Raw genomic sequence first — 20,424 nt, 5'->3', positions numbered from 1 at the left:
CGTTACTCCCTTTTTACTGATCTCGCCAGGGTCATGGCAAGTAATGACGACATATTTAACATTTCAATACCACGTACGTACCAAAAGTATAATTATGACCAACCACACCAGCCAGTTTATTTGAACGATAATTTGGTTTGCGACTAATTATACCGCTTAGTGAGTTGGTAATATATATTATACCATATCACTTACCTTTAACTTAACACAGTCTCCAAAGCTAGGCAATGGACGTTCGGGTACCCGTTAGCATTCGGATCGGGCTTTTCGGGTTTTCGGATTTTCGAATTTACGCTTCTAGGTCCTATACTAAAATTTTATTAGTACGGGTCGGGTTCGGATAATAACACTTCGGATTCGGTTTAAATTTGTATTGCATCATAAAACCCATAAAGTAATCATATATCGTACGAATTCGGATTATATCGGTTCGGTTCGGATATAACCAAAGTAAAAAACAAAATTTTTGAAGTAAAACATAAAGAAAAACATCTAAATTAAATAAAAATTAATCTATCACATATAAAATTGATAAAATAACAATAAAATGTTAAATCAAGCATGAAAACAAACATCATTTGTAAAAAATATGTATTGCCTTATACAGAGTAGACTTTTTTATTTCAATGAGCAAATTATAAAATACTTATTTATAACTAATTGTGTACTTAAAACATTTATTAGAATTTTAATATTTATTATTATATATAATATTACCACAAATATTGAATTTAATAATTGGAATACTTATATATATTTCAAAATATTTATATTGACTATTAATTTCGGATTTTTCGGGTTACCCGTTCGGGTTCGGTTAATAACACTTCGGGTTCAGATATTTTTTGTACCACCCTACAAGACCCGTTCGGGTATTTTTACGTTTCGGGTCGGATGACGGATCGGGTTTTTCGGTTCGGATTTGGTTCGGATTTCGGGTTCCGGATTTTATGTCCAGACCTATCCAAAGCTACAAAATATCTTCCGATAGAAATATGGCCAATACAACCCATTAACCGTAACATATATTTTTTTTTGGGGTCAAAACCGTAATAGATTTAAAGCATACGAATTATGTATTTATTTTAAACAAATGTGAAGTACTTAACCTCAAATTTAACACCAAATTGCCTATGGACGTAAACGTAAGACTTGCATTTTCTATATAAACATTATTTTTGGTCTAATTTATAAACTTTATAGATCTGTTTACACCAAATTATTTTTTATAGATCTGATAAAACTATACGTAAATAGTGTTTATTAAAAAAAACTTGAAAATCTTTTAATAAAAACTATATATGAATGTTTTTATCAAACACTAGGATCGGCCCGCCCTACGGGCGGGAAGTTAATAATAAAAACTGTTTTATATAAATTTATATTAATTTTATGAAGCATTTAAAAATCATGGTGGATTGAAAACTATATTATAAAAAACAATAATGAATAGAATTCTGAGATCACATTGTTAGGACATCATTAGTGGTAAAATAGCAAATAGAGTACTTCACTAATATTTTTATTATTATTTTTATACATAATTTAGTTATTAATAATTTTAAAAATTAAAATAAAAAAACATGTAAAATGATACCACATGTATTCACCGATTCTTTAGAAATGTATGAAATCTCTTCCCACAGATACCACTCTTGCTCTTTTTTTTTTATCCTTTCTCTTTCTTCTTTTTCAACTTTTAATATTTTTAAATTTGTTAGAGACTGATGAATTTCAACCGGTGCGAGTGCCCTTATTTTTAATAAACATTTTTGGTTTGGAATTAAAATGACAATATCCTTCATTATTTTATTTTTTCAGAGAATACAAAATTAGCAAAAAACAATTCAGAATAATATATATATATATATATATATATATATATATATATATATATCTTCTTATTATTCTTAGTTCAATTTGACATAATAAAAGAAAATATGAACTTTAAATAGATAATAGGTGAAATTTCATGTTTACCACATTCATGGTACCATTATTGATCTTTACCATCACTAAAGGGGCATTTTTAAAAATATATTTTCAATAAGTGGCAAAAGACTCTTATATCCTTGTTCTTGATATATATATAACAAATAATTATTTAAATAAAAAACATATTTTTTTATGTTTTCGAATTATACTTTTTTAAAATTCAAACTTTTTTATAATTTTTTTTTTGGAATTGTTTTGGTTTATTTTATTTTATTTTTAAATTCTACAGATATAAGATATGTTCGGTTATTGATAAAATTTGATTCAATTCTCGTTCAGATATTTTGTTTTTTGGTTCAGTTTGGACAACAAAGTGGGGAACCAGCTAATATCAAAAACAAAATCGGGTCTCTTTCGGTTACGGGCGTTTCAGATTATTTTGGTTAATTTGAGTAAATTTTATTGATAAATTGTTTTTTGCGAGGAAAAAAACAGGTGATTTAAGTTTTTTGGATAAATTATCAGGTAGTTTATATAATTTTAAATAATTTAGGGAAATGGTATTCATATAATTCATTTTGGATAGTTCAGTTTATAAATAATAATTTTATGATTTTTGTTACTGTAAAACTAAGTTTATTTAATATTTTAGATTTGTAAATTAAATTTCAAATTGAGATACTTATTGATTTTGGTTCGGTTCTCGTTTGTTTTTGATATTTTAGTTTCAGAAAAATATAGAATACATGATATATAGAAATATACCTGATTTATGAAATTTGATTTACTTTCGATTTTGTTTTTTATTTGGTAAGGTTCGATTCTTCAGTTACGGGTAAACACATGGCTAATTTCATGTGTGCAGAGCTTTGTAGTACTGGTTAACGGCACATCGATTTTAATGTTTGATCTCAAACCTCTCGTCATTCTATTTATTTATAAATTAAAATTGGGATACGATTATTGACAATATATTAACTTAGAAAAATAAATTGGCGGATGAATCAAATCTATTTTTCATTTGCTAGTTGACTATAGTAAGAATAATATTATTGTATAGACCCAAATCAAAATTTAGAGTCATAAATAATAGAGCCTAAAGAAACCGACAAATAATTTAAGTGGTAAAGTAGTTTACGATGACGTGGATTTTTTTTGTTATCTATCTATATATAATTGATTACGGCTGCTGGTTCAGAGATGGACTTTGTGGGTTACCGGACTTGAAAAATTAGAGTTGTATAAGGTCCAAAATTTATAAGTCTGAAGCCCAAATAATGTTGTGATGGACACGTGTCGCCTCTGCAGCGAACGATTTTTCATGTGGCAAAGCAAGAGAGATACCGACATATTTATATATATATATATAATGTTTAAGAGTACAAATTAAAAAGTATTCCCAAAACTGACAAAATATTATTTTTTTACTAAAGGCTTTCAAAATTTTGACAAAATATTGTTTGGATTTTTTTCAGTCTGAAAACGTACCTAATTCAACAAGGAAAAAGACTGAACCAAATTAATCCTCATTTCTATATAAAATATATTAGGATGAGTTAATCCGTTTGTTGGTTGCCTGTTTAAAAAAGGATTTGGTTTTAGGTTTTAGACCGTCGCATTTAATGATCAATACACAATAAACCATTAGATGCAAGTTTTGGACCGGTCAGGCCAAGTATTTCTTAACTTAACCATCAACATGTAAAAATCGGTCCTACTTCTACAAGAGCTGCCCCTGAGTGGCATGAGGGTTCGTTCCCACAAGAACATCTTTTAATATAGGTTGGCCAAGGGCGAAAATGACTTTAGAGGGTTTGTTTGCCTTTTACTCCATGATAATGAATACCAATAATACTCCTGGAGTCGTAACTAACTAAAATATATTGCATTAATCCAGTAATCTTATCACTTTCTGAATAAGCAACCGATGTCAATAACTTGTGATTCATAACCCTCGCCCAATTATTTTATTAGTCTCGGAAGTGATGTAATATCTCTACATACATCCATTATTTTAGGAGAGGCAATATTCACGTTATTAGATAATGTAAACAATTTATTTTGATGTAAATTGAATTTGATTAACATCGATATCTTATATATTTCACTAACGAAATGATTCATACTCTTTATAACCAACATTACATGCTTTGTTTTTTCTAAAAACACACCCACACAACAACATGCTTTTTGTACTGTTTTGCCAGATCAACTCTTTTGTCAACTTCCGCCTTTTCACTATTTAGACCTATTGATTTTCATATGTGACAGTGACACCAATTCATCAAGGGATGATAACATAGTTGTGCAGTTTAGTTCTTGACCCAGATCTTAGATTATAGGAATTTTAATTTCTTATATTCTTATGATAATGCGCTGGTCAAAAAGATGAAATAATCATTACTATTCACACAGAAAGATGCTATTTCAGCCACATATTTATAAGAAAATCTATAAGATTTGGAATCAATTATTATATGATATCTGGCAATATTTGTTTCCTTCGAAGCAATGTTTTACATTTCCAAACGCCTCTCCTCTAAATAAGTACTAAGTACCATGAGTACCGCCCACATAATCACTCCGTATAATCATGCGTTTTTCTCACTCACTATCTCTTTCAATCTTTTGTCTCCTCGTCACTATATGGACCGTCCGTTCCGTGCCACCACAACCACCGGTACGATGCGACCAAACCGGCTGCACCGTCTCGAGCGCCTACGGCACGTGGCCTGACCGGAAAACCTGCAAGGCGGCTAACATCACATACCCGACGACGGAGGAGGAGCTTTGTAAAGCCGTGGCTTATGCATCTGAGCACAATCTCAAGGTCAAAACCGTTACCAAGTTCTCTCACACCATACCGAAACTCGCTTGCCCTTCCGGTTCAGACGCAATGCTAATCAGCACGTCAAAATACAACTCGGTCATCGAAATCGAACCGGACCGGTTAACGGTTACGGCTGACTCGGGAGTTTCGTTGAGAGAGCTGATCGATAAAGTGGAAGCAGCTGGGTTTAGCATTGGAACGTCACCGTATTGGGAAGGAGTGAGTATTGGTGGGCTTATTAGTACTGGATCCCACGGAAGCTCGTGGTCGGGACGAGGCGGTTCGGTTCACGATCATGTTGTCGGGATCAGCCTTGTGGTTCCAGCGAATTCATCTGAACGTTACGCTAAAGTTATTAGACTTGAAGAAGGAAGAGACGATAAGCTTCTTAACGCCGTTAAAGTGTCACTGGGTGTTTTAGGAGTAATCTCAAAGGTATTACTCCCAACGTTATTAAATAGATACGTTTTTTAATAAAAAATGGGTTTCAAATTATATAACGTTTTTAACGTGAAATATTAATTTTTATACTAAATAATTCTTCATATTACACAGTTTATTTTTTATTTGTTGAATTTTGATTAAATAGATGATTAATAATATTTTTTATTAAGAAAATACGCAAAACTAAATGTTTTATTAATTTGTTATGGGTTATATTGACTCCATAGCTTGCACAATTCAGAACGTAATGGTAATAAATTTGCAAGTGGTGTTTGGACTCGGTTTTTTTGTCATAGTTTATGTTGATTATATTTCATCGAGTTGGTTTTCGGGGTTCGGAATGCTGATAAGACAATACAGCTTTGTTTTAGAAAAAAAAATTTATTGCTAAAACTTCATATATTAAAAAAGTTGAGCAAGTATAATTAGTTAAAACCGTTAACTATTCTTTGTGTTTATACAAATAATTTATTAGGTTTGAATATCATTATGTAGGTGAAGCTTTCGATAGAGAAAGCATTCAAGAGAAGTATCACGTATAACTTCACATCTGACGTAGCTCTTGAAGACATTTTCATGGATCATGGCAAGAAATTCGAGTTCGGAGACATAACTTGGTATCCTTCTAGAAAAACCGCGGTTTACCGTTACGATGTACGTTCACCGGTCAACGTCTCCGGCAACGGAGTCAACGATTTCATTGGTTTTCAGTCCAACCCTATCTTGATCTCTAAAGGGGTTCGAGCATTAGGTTAGTTTCATTTTTTCTTTCTGTAGACATCATTACCATATCCGGTTTATTCCGGTTTAGATGGTTAAATTTTAAAATGTTTTTTTTTTTTTTTTAAATGTTGCAGAGAAGTCACTTGAAGCTAGTAAAAGCGAGAGTGGGAAGTGTACGACGGCTGATACTACGTTGGCTTACAAGAAATTAACTGGGAACGGTTTAAAGAACAATGGTTTACTCTTTACCGGGTATCCGGTTATCGGTAACCAAGGAAAGATTCAGACATCAGGGTCTTGTCTTTACTCATCCTCCCTTAGAATTGATGTCTCATGTTCTTGGGATCCGAGATACAATGGTCTGTTCTTCTACGAGACAACTGCTATATTCCCATTACCTCGGTTTAGAGACTTTATCCTCGACGTGAAGAAGCTACGAGACATGAAACCAGAAAGACTTTGCGGCATCGACATCTACAATGGTATCCTCATACGTTTTATCAAGGGCTCAAAGGCTTATCTCGGCCAGGGAGAGGACTCTGTGGTCATTGACTTTAACTATTACCGAGCTGACGATGCGTTGACCCCGAGGTTAAACCAAGATGTGATGGAGGAGATGGAGCAGATGGCGTTTTCCAAATACGGGGCAAAGCCGCATTGGGGGAAGAATAGGAAAGTGGGTTTCTTTGGCGTGAAGCAAAAGTATGGACCTAACTTTGACAAGTTCTTGGAAGTGAAGAACAAGTTAGATCCTAAGATGATGTTTTCTAGTGAATGGTCAGATGAGATTCTTTTTGGGAGAGAAGGTTTGAAGTATGATGGATGTGCGCTTGAAGGGAACTGTGTGTGTTCAGAAGACAGGCATTGTAGCCCTTCTAAAGGTTACTTTTGTAGACAAGGTCTTGTTTACACACAAGCTAGGGTTTGCAGATTCTCCTCAGCTAAAGTTTCAATGGCTTAATTAAAAACTTGTTGTTTCCGGTGATTAAAAGATAATAAGAATAAAAATTCATTTTCATTATGAATGTGCAGCAAAGAATTTTTTTAATCTAACTTATATTTAAAAATAAATTTTATTAAATATTATAGATTTTACTATTTTCTTACTAATATTTAATATATATTTGATATATATTAAATCAATTTGTATAAAACTAATAAAAATGATATAAAATTATATAATTATCAAAAATTTAGCCTAAACAATATTTATAAAATTTGTAGGTATATAAAAAACTAATGATCTTACGATTAGATATTTAAAATTTTAAAAAATTGTAGGAGCTATCGCTTGTCGTCTGGAGAAGAAAGAAGGCGGGGCCATGCGAGTTTATATAATGACACTTGGTGTTCTTGCACCATACCGCGGCATTGGCATTGGTGAGTCACATACCAAACTTGAATCTTAGCACCGAGGAAACAGGAATGATATGTCTTTTAATTTAAACAAAACGTTTTCTTTTGCAGGCTCAAAGCTGTTGTTGAATCATGTTCTTGACATGTGCTCCAAGCAAAACGTGTCTGAGATATACTTGCATGTTCAGACGAACAACGAAGATGCGATCAACTTCTACAAGAAGTTTGGGTTTGACATCACAGATACCATTCCAGACTATTACATCAACATCGAGCCTAGAGACGTCTATGTTGTCACCAAGTCCTTTGCTCAAATCTGAAGACAACAAATGATGACAGTATACGTGACTTGGGGGAAGCCATTTCTCCCCCACAGTTTGTTTGCTCAATTTTCAAGTCTATTCTTAACGTTACAATGCGTCTGTTCCCTAAGTTTTGCTTGTTTTTGATGACCTTAACTGATGTTTCTCTGTACCTAGTGATCTGTGACCCCCTTGGTTTTGGACCTTTTGATTGGGGAAGTTTTGACTTTGCAACTCTTATTTTACTTAGCTAAATTCAACATTCTTTCTCCGATTCTCATATAATCCATGGATGCAAGTGATTTCAGGTTGTCTCGGACTTCGGGTTTTCAGGGTTAAAAATTTCAGTCCATTCGGATATTTATTAATTTTAATTCGGGTTCGGATAATCCGATTACATTATTTTTAAAATTTAAAATTTATATATGCTTTAAATTTCTCAAAATCTAAAAATAAAAAATATATTACATATAAATTCGAAACAATGTATGCCAAAATACTTAGAGAAATTTCCTTAGGTTGACTTTTTTTAGTTTATTTTCACAAAAAATAGATTCTCAAAGAGAATAATGACCAAAAGAGGTTTTATTGAAGAGTAAATATGCATTTATACCCTTAGGGTTAATTAATTTAAGATTTATGATTTAGAGTTAAGAGATTGAGTTTTGGGACGAAATCAAAAATTAAAAAATAAAAAATAAATATTAAAATTTTCAAAATAAAAAGAGCTATTTTGGTCATTTTATTTTTGAAAGGCTATTTTTGTGACAAAAACTTAAAAATAGCTATTTGAGAGGATTTCCCAAATACTTAAGTTTAACATATAAATTGGTTTGACTTGAATATTTGGTTAGAGAATCAACATATATTTCAATTATCTTTTTTTTTTTGTGTTATGAGTTTTATTTAGTTATTTTAGACATTTACTTTGCACTATTTGTATATATTTTTAAATATTCAAATATTTTGAACAACTTCAAATCACCTTATTTATTTAATAAATTTAAGTATATAAATCAATTTTGGATATATGCGGGTACCCGAAGTATTTCGGTTCAGGTCGAGTTCGGTTTCGGTTCTCTTGATATCAAAATTTTGAACTCGTTTAGACATCTGATCAATTTCGGTTCTGATTTAATACTACTTTTTGGATCGGATTCTGTTTATTTCTTCGGATTCAGGTTTTTTTTTTTGCAAGCCCTACACAAAAACTGGTTACAAGTACATGCAACGTATCTTAAAAAAAAAGGCACATGCAGCGTGTGAAATGTTAAAAAGAAACAATTAATTTGTTTTTCAAGTTCAGTAGTCTTTACAAGTTTAGAGTAAACAAATTTGTGTTTTTGACAGATTATAAAAATCTTATAATTTTATTTTTCGAAATCAGGTTTCATACTAATCTTGTTAAAGATTTTCTAAAAGTTACCGAATTATTATAAATAATTTTGTTTTTATTTATTTAATAAAGAAATTGTTTTTAATAGAAAAGTCCCACTTTGATCATTGGAAAACCAAATATGGAGAATGAATTGTACGTAGACTAAGAAATGACACATAATATCAGTAAATGAATTATAAAAATTATTTTTGAAAAAAAAAGACGAATTATAGCCGTTGAATTTGTTTTAATCTCTTTTAAAATTTGTTATAAAGAGCCGTTGTTGCAAGCGAAGTGATCATCTACTTAACTTTCTCTGCAAGCAAGGAAAAGCTAGGGTTGATGTGACGATCGAAAACGATGAAATCATCGACGGAGAAATCTGGAAAAAAAAGTAATTAGTTTGCTTCGCGTCTCATTTAATACTTGCGGAACAAGATTTGTGTTTCTTCTCATGACTTTTTTTTTTTTTTTTGCAGCGGATCGTAGTGGTGACGAGAAAGATCGCGAGGAGAAGTGGAGGTGGTACGACCGCGGAGCGAAGATCCACCACGCAAAAAAGTTTAGAAACGGAGCTTGTGCAAAGTAAGCAACGTGTTGGTGATGTTTCTTGTTTCTTGTTTCGAGTATTCAATCTGCTTAATTTGGGGGTTTTGTTTGATGTTTTGCTAGCTGTGGTGCAATGACACACGACGCTAAATCTTGCTTTGAAAGAGCACGGAAAGTTGGAGCTAAATTCACAGGGAAACACATCGCTGCTGATGAGAAGATCGAGAGTATTGAGCTTGATTATGCTGGCAAAAGGGACCGCTGGAATGGTTATGACACATCACAGTACTGCCAAGTCCAAGAGAAGAGGTTTCAAGATAGAAAAATGGCGAGGGTGGACTATCTGATCAAACAGAGTCCAGAGGATGAGAGCGGTAATGGTGAAGATGTTCCAAACACCTCCTCTGCAGTTAGCTATGAGCCAGCGTTACCTAAAAGCCGGTGGGAGGAAGACGTACTTGTTAACAATCACACTACTGTTTGGGGATCTTATTGGGTTGATCACCAATGGGGTTACAGATGCTGCTTGCAGACGGAGAAGGAGAGTTTCTGTACAGCTTAGTGGGTTACACGTGTTGCATACAAGAACAGGTTCCTACTAGTACATGGTATAGGCAGCTAGCTAGCTAAGGAGATCGAATTCACTTCAGAAGGTTGATTGTATTAGGGATATTATATGATATGATCTTTGATTTGTTGTTGTAATTGTCACTGAATCATTCATTGAGATGATGATATTGACCCCTTGTTACATACTCGGCCTTGTTTTTGTTTATTATTCAATGCTTCAGATTTACAAAGCGTAAAGTAACAAACTATTTTGTCTAATCACAACTACACTTGCATTAATGGAGTGGAGGTTCCTGGAGTAACAACCTGTGAAGTAGTTGCTTCTTCTTGAGAGAGCCTGATGAAGTTGTCTTGGATGGTTAAGAGGGAACCTCAAGTACGTTAATGAAGCGATCCAGTGGTTTGACATCTTACTAATCTCTATACAAATGATGCTTGTTTCTCACAGGAGAGATAGAAAACAAATAGATGCTTCAAAACGGTTCTTCACCATCAGTGTAGGAGGTTCAAGCGTACCACCTTCGTTTGTAACTGATGCTGCTGTTGGTATGTCAGAGCCAACTTCCACTTAAAAAGGATGACCCATTAAGTTGAACGCAGCCTCAAGTATCCATGTCTTGTAACAATGTGAAGCTGTCCAAACTCTCATGTAAACTTAATCTCAACCACCGCAGGACTGATATGTCACCCAACCAAATACCATAAACGCAAGGCTTCACTCAGTCACTGTCATCAGTGAAGCCAATACACAAACAGTTCACTCTCATCTGTAGTCTTTCTCTCACACACATGTATATAGTAGTATCTGAATCATAGAGAGTTCTACTAAGCTCATGGAAGAGAGCACCTGCAGCAGAGCAATACAACATATTAATTATTACAATATATAACAAACCTCCTCAAGACAGAAAATCAGAAATCAACTTGAAAGTTTCCATCATAACAGATCCTTATATAGAACTACCAAACCTCAAAGGAATCAGACAACTTCTCCTATAATGATATCAAATTTCCCATATAAAACAACAACTTTTGTTTTTTCAAGGAAAATAAACAAAATTACAAAGTCGGCAGGCAGATTTGACTTACCCTACAAATGTCAAAAGCAGATTCTCCACCAAACAGTTAAAAGCTTGATCTATATGACCTTGAGCTGCATGATATCGACTTAGACAAACCCTCCCAAGAATCGCTTTCGAGTTGAAACGAAGATTAGATACTGAAAGTTGAAACCTTTGGATGAAAGGAAGCTACTGCTGCTAGTGCTACTGTTGTTAAAGTGACAGCCTTTTAGTAAATGAAAGTCCATTTTAAATAATAAAAACAACAGTAAATGCTAACAAGTCGTAACTCGAGTTTCGTGTCACTACGATTACATTCCACCGCAACATTTACGAACCGACGATGTCACACATAAATGCTTTTAGTACAAAAACAAGAAAGAAACTAGGGATGTTTTGCGAGTAGCCGCCGCTAGGGTTTTGGAGACGACTACGGCGATCTTGGTTCTGTGAAGGAGAAAAGTGCAGGAGGAAGAAGAGAGGGAGACTACCGACACTCCTCTCTTCTACACGGAGTCCTGTATTGCATACAGAGTTTTTATTCTTTTGGATAACCACGTTCCACCCCCGTGGTGTGTTTTGCGTGGGTATCAAGCTAGACTGTGTAGCCATGAACAGGCAAGTAGGATCTCGTGCAAGGGGGGCTAGCGAGATAGTGAGACGGCGCACCCAGGAGAATGACGAAGAGGAGATCATTAGGGTTCCTGCGTTTGATAACTCGGATCTGATTGCGAAGTTTAAACAAACCCTAATTGGGAGAATGTTTCACTCTGACGGAAGAAGTGTGGAAGCCCTGTTGAAGCATATGCCAAAACGTCGGATCTGGGACGTGGAGGGAAGAGTACGCGGAACAAACCTAGGGAATAACAGGTTCCACTTTGACTTCGATAAGGAGGAGGATCTGATTAAGGTGCTGGAAAAAAGGCCTTGCCACTTTAATAGGTGGAGTTTCTCCTTAGAGAGATGGACCCCTACAATCAAGGAAGATTTCCCTAACTATCTACCTTTTTGGGCGGTGGTGTCGGGTGTGCCGATTCATTACAAGAAGATTGAAACCTATGAAAGTGTGGGGAAAGCATTGGGAGTTTATGACAAGGCGGATGTGGAAGGAGGCAGAGTGCGAGTCTTCGTTAATGGAGATTTGCCACTGAAATTTGATTGTAAGATTGGCTTTGAGAATGGAGATGTAGTAAAGGTGACAATTCAATACGAGGACCTCTATAGACACTGTTTCTCATGTAAGCGGATATCTCACGAGGAGGGGACTTGCCCTGAGCTTAACGAGAACCAAAGAGAGAGAAACCGTCTCGCAAGAATCGAACAAAAAGATAAAGAGGAAAGAGCAACAAGAGAGGCGTTCTCACAGCCACAACGCAGGAGCCCGGGTGCCTACAATGATAGGTATGAGCTGGAATACAGGGGAAGAGAGAAGAGACCTTTGTATCCAGAGTCTTTAGGAGCACACAGAGGGAGTCGAAGAGAAGATGAGAGACAGCATGATCTACGCAAGCAATTAGAGGAAAAACGTGATGTTCACTCAAAAAATGTATGGAACAGACTCGAAAATAATAATTATTCTGAGCTTCCCCGTAATCGGGCGAGATACCATCCGTATCAACACAGCTCTGGAGTACTGCAAAGGGAGAGAACCAGAGATACTGGTTCATCGTCTGAATGGCGGCCAAAAAGAATACAGGGGACTCAGTATGAGAATCAATCAAAGAAACGTTGGGATCAGGGATATGCAAACTCCAGGAGTAGGATGTCAATCGACTCGCAGAGAACTATCTCAGAAAACCCCCGACGACAAGATTACAGAGCACCTGTTAGGAGATGGAAATCACGATCCCCACCATCAGGGACATTGGAATGGAGACCAGTTAACAGAGCCCGAGAATCTGAGATGCCACGGGGCCTGCTGAAAAAGGACAGCTTGGTAGGAAATCCCAAAGGATCCTCGGGAGGCGAGGTTCCTGCTGAATCTGCAAATAATAGGAGCAATATTGAAACTCAAGGACGCCTACAAGACAATCAGACAGCGCATTGTATGGATGTGGATTCAAATGAAAGAGGCCATGAGGACGAAACGGCCAGGTCCAAAGAAAAACTGCCTCAGTCAAGTGACGTAAACCAGGGCTTGAGATTTGAAAAAGGCGATGAAGAAGCCCAGGAAACAGATAAGGAGAGAGAAGCGCGAGAAGAGAAAGAGACGGATAAGGATATCGAGGAGTATGCTGCTCTAGGCATGACAGACGAGATGATTGATGAGGATGATCTTCTGGACGACATTGCAGAAATGGAGAAGCAAACGAAGGAGAAGGAAATGGAGGATGGTCGGATAGAGGCTATTTCGCAACTATCTCCGGAGCGCCCCACGAACAAAACCTCTGTGTCGAAGGTTAAGACTGGCATGCTAAATATTCAAGGAGTGGAGAAAGGTGGACATCCAGGAAACACAATGGAAAAAAAGAACAAACAAAGCTCTCAACAGAATGCATCCTTAGGGCGAAAGAGGGGAGCTCGCAGCCCGGACCTTAAAGGAGCTTCAGCGTCAAGAAAGCTAGCAGGACGAGGAAGGCTTTCACCAAAATCAAAGATAATGAAGTCTATCCGAGAAGCGCCAGACGAGTCTCGTAAAGTCCCTCGCCATGAGGTGTACCCATCTGCGATAAAAAGCAGAAAACCAGTGTCAACTCTAGGTTCGATGGTGTCCCAGAAACCATCCAGTACTCGGATATGAATGCAATTGCTTGGAACTGTCAGGGGGCTGGCGCGTACCTGACTAAGCAACATCTTCGAGAGTTGCACCGCTGTTTTCATCCTCGTTTTCTTTTTCTTTCTGAAACAAAAAACAATTTCCATTTTTTGCAAGACTTTAAATTTGAGTTTGGTTATGATAATTTGTTCACCGTGGAGCCATTGGGGTTAAGCGGTGGACTTGCTTTGTTTTTTATGAATGATGCTGATGTGAAGGTTGGATTCTCAAATGAAAGAATGATAGATATTGAAGCCAAGATAGAAGGACACAAAGTGTTTATTACCTTTGTGTATGGAGATCCGGTTGTGGAACACCGGGAAGCAGTATGGGAGAGACTTATGAGAATGAGCCTCCAAAGATCGGGAGCATGGCTGATGGTGGGAGACTTTAACGAAATCACCAGTAACCTAGAGAAAAAAGGTGGTAGGAAACGTCCGGAATCATCCTTTTTGCCTTTCAAGAATATGATATCAGCATGTGGTATGATTGAATTTCCACATTCGGGTAATTTTTTCTCTTGGGCTGGTCGAAGAAGATCAGGAAGAGTTCAATGTCGACTAGACCGAGCACTTGGAAACGAAGACTGGCACCAAGTTTTTTCCCACACTGATGTGGAGTACTTACTTCGATGGGGTTCGGATCACCGGCCTGTCCTAGTAAAAATAAAATCGAAAGCTACAAAGGGACGTAAAGGGTTCCGGTTCGATAAGAGGTGGCTTGGGAAGGAAGGCTTCTCTGAAACTGTGGAACAAGGCTGGAGAGATGAGTTTTCTACAGAGCAAAGGAGTATACATGACAAGATTGGACGGTGCAGAAAAGCTATATCGCGATGGAAGAAGAGGAACCCGTCCCACAACCAAAGACTGATCGAGAAGCTTAAACAAGAATTGGATAGAGCACAAAATAACGACAGCATGTCTACGGAGGAGGAGCTCGAGCTGAAATGGAAGTTGTGTGAGGCATACAGGGAGGAAGAGCTATTCTGGAAGCAAAAGAGCCGAGCTATTTGGCTAAGAGAAGGCGATCGCAACACAAAATTTTTCCACGCCAGAACAAAGCAACGCCGAGCACGCAACCGTATCACGAAACTTCTGGATTCGTTGGGTAACTGGGTAGAAACAGAGGATGGCATAGAAACCCTGGCTACGGAATATTTTACAGAATTGTTCACAGCCTCTGAGCCGAGTGATCGAGAAGAGGCTCTACGGTTTACTACCGTATCAGTCACGCCGGAAATGAACAATGCACTAATGAAAGACCCAACGGAGGAGGAGATCAAAGAAGCGGTTTTTGCGATCAACCCAGACAAGGCCCCTGGACCTGATGGCATGACGAGCTTGTTCTACCAACGCTTCTGGAACCTTATTGGAAAAGATATAGTCCATACAGTTCAGGAGTTCTTCTCTTCGGGAGAACTAGACGAGCGAATAAACCAGACTAATATATGTCTTATACCGAAGACGGAGAGACCTAGAGCCATGACAGAATTTCGGCCAATTAGCTTATGCAACGTAAGCTACAAGATCATCTCTAAGGTCCTCTCAACTCGACTCAAAAGAGTGCTCCCAAAATTAATTTCGGAGACACAATCGGCCTTTGTGGCTAGTAGGCTCATCACAGATAATATTTTGATTGCACAAGAAATGTTCCATGCCTTACGAACAAACCCAAGCTGTCAAAGCAAGTATGTGGCTATAAAGACAGACATGAGCAAAGCGTACGATCGTGTAGAGTGGAGCTTTCTGGAGGAAGTAATGAGTAAAATGGGTTTCGATGGGAGGTGGATTAATAGGATCATGCGCTGCATCTCATCGGTATCATATCAGGTCCTCATTAATGGGGACGCAAAAGGAAACATCATACCATCTCGCGGATTGCGACAGGGTGACCCACTGTCACCATTTCTCTTTATACTATGCACTGAAGTGCTTATATCCCAGATTAAGCATGCGGAACAGGAGAAGAAACTCACTGGTCTAAGAATCGCGAGAGCAAGCCCACCAGTCTCGCACTTGCTCTTCGCGGACGACAGCCTATTCTTTTGCAAGGCTGACCCAGAAGAGTGCCGGGAACTTATGAAAATCATCGACGTCTACAGTAACGCCTCAGGACAACAACTGAATAAATCAAAGTCTTCAGTTATGTTCGGTTCTAAGGTAGTAGCGTCCTCAAAAACTGACCTGAAAAGGTCGCTGGCCATTAATCAAGAAGGTGGAATGGGGATATACCTCGGACTACCAGAAAAGATTTGTGGATCTAAGAAGCAGGTGTTTAGCTTCGTACAAGAACGCTTAAACGATCGCACCAATTCATGGTCGACGAAGCTCTTATCTAAAGGTGGCAAAGAAGTTCAGATCAAAGCTGTTGCTCAATCGGTCCCATCATACACTATGTCTTGCTATCTACTGCCAAAGGGAATAACAAAAAACTTGACGAGCGCGGTCTCACGTTTTTGGTGGAGCACCAAGATAAATAACAGAGGTCTCCATTGGGTAGCTTGGGATAAAATTTGTGTACCGATGGAGGAAGGAGGACTTGGCTTCCGTGATTTTCACGAGTTTAATTTAGCCTTACTAGCTAAACAACTATGGAGAATACTTAAATACCCACACTCCCTCCTAGCTCGAGTTCTTAAAGGAAGATACTATAGGCATTCTAATCCAATGAAGGTGGAAAGAGCTAGCAATCCATCTTACGGATGGCGAAGCATCGTTGCATCTAAAGAAGTTCTCCGGAAAGGTCTCAGGAAGAAGATAGGGAACGGCCATGATACAAAAGTTTGGTACGAGCCATGGCTTCCCTCATCGCCGGCGCGACCCCCGATTAATGTTGGAAACTTCCGGGACGAGGAGTTACGGGTTCATCACCTTATAGACCAGCAGAATCAATCCTGGAACATGGAACTATTAAATGAGCTTGTCGCAGTGGAAGATATACCGAGGGTTACGTCGCTCCGTCTGAGCCGAACAGGTCGCCAAGATAGCTATTGCTGGGACTTCACAAAGTCAGGGTTATACACAGTGAAGTCCGGCTACACAGTAGCTCACGAGTTGCGCCCAGCGGCTTTTCACATTTCAGTAACAGAACCAAGCACAACTGGACTTAAGAAAGCAATCTGGAAAATTAAAGCTCCACGTAAGCTCAAACACTTCCTCTGGCAGGCCACTTCAGGTTATCTCGCAACAGCGACACAACTTAAAGAGAGGCACTGCTCTAGAGAAAGTATATGCGTTCGGTGTGGTGCTGAGAGTGAAACGATTAATCACACACTCTTTGAATGCCCACCTGCTCTACAATGCTGGGCTCTCTCTAACATTCCGACTCCTCCGGGGTTTTTCCCGAGTAATTCCTTATATTCAAATTTGGATTTCTTGCTATTTCGCGCCAAAAATGGAGGAGTGAACCCAGAAGTGCTGGCTTCATTCCCATGGATCGCTTGGTATATTTGGAAGGCCCGTAACGAGAAGATTTTTAAAGATAAGGATATTTCGCCATTGGATTCGCTGCAACTCGCCGTAAAGGAAGCGGAAAGTTGGACGTTAGCACAGAGGATAACAGAGGAAACCACCAGGAACACGGAAGAGCAACATAGATCTGTACATGGATCAGTGCAAGCGACACACACAGCTCGATGGAAATGCCAAATAGATGCGTCTTGGACTAATGCCCACGATAGAGCCGGGCTAGGCTTCGTGCTGATCGATGAGGAAGCTCCGGTTCTGTTTGGTGCTACCGGTATTCGTGACATAGCTTCTCCTCTTCATGCAGAAGCTGAAGGATTGATGTGGGCTATGCAGGAACTGCTGAAAACAGGACACAGAGAGGTGAGGTTCGAGTCTGACTGCGAACAACTGATCAAGCTGCTAGAGAAGGAAGAGGACTGGCCTGCAATGGCACCGGAGTTAGATGAAATAAAAGCCCTATCAGCAGACTTTACAGAATTCTCTATATCTCATATTCCAAGATCGATGAATGTCCGTGCCGACACCCTCGCTAAAGGTGGAAGATCACGCGTTTTTGGATCTCCTTTTGTCAACTGCTTTGCACCGAATTGGCTAGTTCAAGCTGGCCAAGGGGTTGCTAGGTAGTCTTTAAAAGTTTCTATTCGATGTCAAAAAAAAAAAAAAAAAATGCTTTTAGTACAAACATATTAAAACAGATTAAGTTTATGGTTTAAGTAAGCAGAACGTTAGGTTTTAATGTCATATGTATATAGATTGAGATTCCTTTTAGTAAAACCATTCAATTTAGCAACATTATGCCACATAAATCCATTCTCGAAATGAATCTTCGAGTTAATTATCTCAAAATTAAAAGGACTGCTGCCTTTTTTTCTTTTCTTTTCTTTTTTTGAAAAATCAATAACGCAAACTTAATTATTAAACATGACAACATATAATATTTCAAAAATAACATATTTCAACTAAGGAGCATGGATACAAAAAACAAAGCACGAGGACATTAAAACAAAACAATGCCGTCCTCGGTGACATTGAAGACACTGCTTATTGCGCGCGCATCCTAATCAGGTATCCGATAATTTTTAAGAGTTACTCCTTACGTTTCATGTTAAGTATCGTTTTAGAGAATTTTTTTCGTTACAAAATAAGTATCGTTTTCGATTTTCAATGCAAAATTTATTAATATTATGCAATTTTTTTTCTATTGGTTGAAATATGGTTAGGTGTATAGGTAATAGTTGTTTTTTATAGAAAATATACAAAATTAATTGTTTCCTTAATCCATGTGCTGAAACCTAAAACGAGACTTATAATAAAACAGATGGAGTATTGAGCTAGCCACAATTTGGAAACAAGAATAGCACTATATATCAATATTGTTTGGAAACATGGATAGCATTTAAAAAAATTTATGGTCTTTTAGCAATATAAAAAAAATTGATTTGTAATCAATATTTTATCAAATATATTCAGTTACCATAACTCAAACAAACGTAATAAATCCCACTTTTAAATATGAAAACAATAAGAGAATAAATAATAAATAGATTTTGTCAAACATATGATACATTTACAATGTAAATTTATAAAAAAAATATAGAACACTTAAAAATAAAAACAAATATAAATTTACAAAACAAAAAATTAATACCGCAATACAATTGCACTACAAAATGGTGAGACATCTAAAATATATAATATTCATATGAAAACTATAAAATATTATAATATTCTAAATTATAATAGTTAGACATGAAATATTATAACCTCTCAAGTCCACCTCCTATTACAGTTACGTGACATGTAGACATATTCCTGTTATATATGATTAAGTGTCTCATTGAATAAAAAAGTACTATTGTTTCTTTCTTTAAGTGTTTCATAAATGAATTCTAAAAACAATTTCACAGTTTTGTTAAATATCTTTATGATCAAAAATTATTATCTAAAATTAATTTCAAATACTTTACATAAATAGATTAATATTAATTTTTTCAACAGAGATATGGAAACCACTATATTTTGACAAAATCACATTTTTAAAATTTGCATATCTCTTCAATCATAGGAACCACCATATTTGAAATCTATATTTATCAAAAAATAATACATTTTCTAAAGGTTCGATTTTGATTTTTCGGTTTTAGATATATATGAACCACTTAGTTATTTGTGAATATCAATTTAGTTGTGAATTTTTTTTGCTTTGGTTTTGATTCACGGTTGTTTCTCGGTTTATAGTTCCATATCTAACCAGGATTCTGAAGTGTTTTTTTTTTCTTTGGTTATAATTTTTACAATATCACGTCATAAAACGGGTTATAACCTATAAATATAAATAAAGCTTTGTTGTATTTCAAATATTTACACAAACTCAATGGTAAGAATATCAGATATGGACATATCATTTAGGGTATTTAGGATTCAAAAAGATTTGAATTAACTAAAAATATGAAAAATACCCAAAACATGAAAAATATTTAAACTCCAAAAATCCAAAAAATATTTAAATACCTAAAAATAAAAAAAATTATTTGAAATCTGACCCGATGAACCAAAAAATACCCAAAATTTTATCCGACTACCCAATTGTTTTTTTTTAAATCAAATTTTACCTGAAACCCAAAACTATTGTAAATCCAAACTCAAAACTTAATTATATGTAATGACGGAGACATATTCAAAACACCTAATATACTTAATATACACAAAATATTTCCGACTAGGTCTCGGGTAGGATCCAAACTCAAACAAAGACCCGTCCAAAGGAAATACCTATTAGGTAATTTTCTTTGAACCCTGACCCAAACCAAACCTATGTTTTGAGTCGGTTTTGGTTTGGTCTTTGGTCCAGATTAAATGTTAATGTTTAAGAGAAAATTATATAAAATATACATATAAATCTTAAATAAACTACTCATAGAATATATAATTTTCAAAAATTCTTTTCTTCAAAATAATATAACTAAATAATATAACTTTATATTATAATATAATCTCAAAAACCCGCGATTTCGAAGCGTGGTTCAAAATCCAATATTGTATTATCAACCAAAA

General features: G+C 36.3%; 2 protein-coding genes across 3 annotated transcripts; both read left to right on the top strand.

Annotated features, from left to right (window-relative positions):
* The first annotated feature begins 4,248 nt into the window (after window positions 1-4,248).
* Window positions 4,249-6,948, top strand: LOC106383183 (L-gulonolactone oxidase 3-like). The gene is made up of 3 exons (XM_013823316.2): window positions 4,249-5,200; window positions 5,705-5,960; window positions 6,067-6,948. The coding sequence occupies exons 1-3, from the start codon at window positions 4,529-4,531 to the stop codon at window positions 6,891-6,893; spliced, it is 1,755 nt and encodes a 584-aa protein (XP_013678770.2). The 5' UTR covers window positions 4,249-4,528; the 3' UTR covers window positions 6,894-6,948.
* A 65-nt stretch (window positions 6,949-7,013) lies between these two features.
* Window positions 7,014-10,690, top strand: LOC125581426 (N-alpha-acetyltransferase 50-like). Of its 2 annotated transcripts, XM_048746818.1 has the most exons (3): window positions 7,014-7,312; window positions 7,400-9,553; window positions 9,641-10,690. In XM_048746818.1, exons 2-3 carry the CDS (start codon window positions 9,423-9,425, stop codon window positions 10,077-10,079), a joined length of 570 nt encoding a protein of 189 aa, XP_048602775.1. In that variant the 5' UTR covers window positions 7,014-7,312; window positions 7,400-9,422; the 3' UTR covers window positions 10,080-10,690. The 2 variants fall into 2 exon arrangements, with proteins under 2 accessions (XP_048602775.1, XP_048602776.1); XM_048746819.1 differs by lacking the exon at window positions 9,641-10,690 and having other exon boundaries at window positions 7,191-7,312; window positions 7,400-8,127.
* The last annotated feature ends 9,734 nt before the right edge of the window (window positions 10,691-20,424 follow it).

The sequence above is a fragment of the Brassica napus genome, chromosome C2 (genome assembly GCF_020379485.1).
Source record: "Brassica napus cultivar Da-Ae chromosome C2, Da-Ae, whole genome shotgun sequence".
Lineage (NCBI taxonomy): Eukaryota > Viridiplantae > Streptophyta > Magnoliopsida > Brassicales > Brassicaceae > Brassica > Brassica napus.
This window is presented reverse-complemented; position numbering and strand designations above follow the sequence as displayed.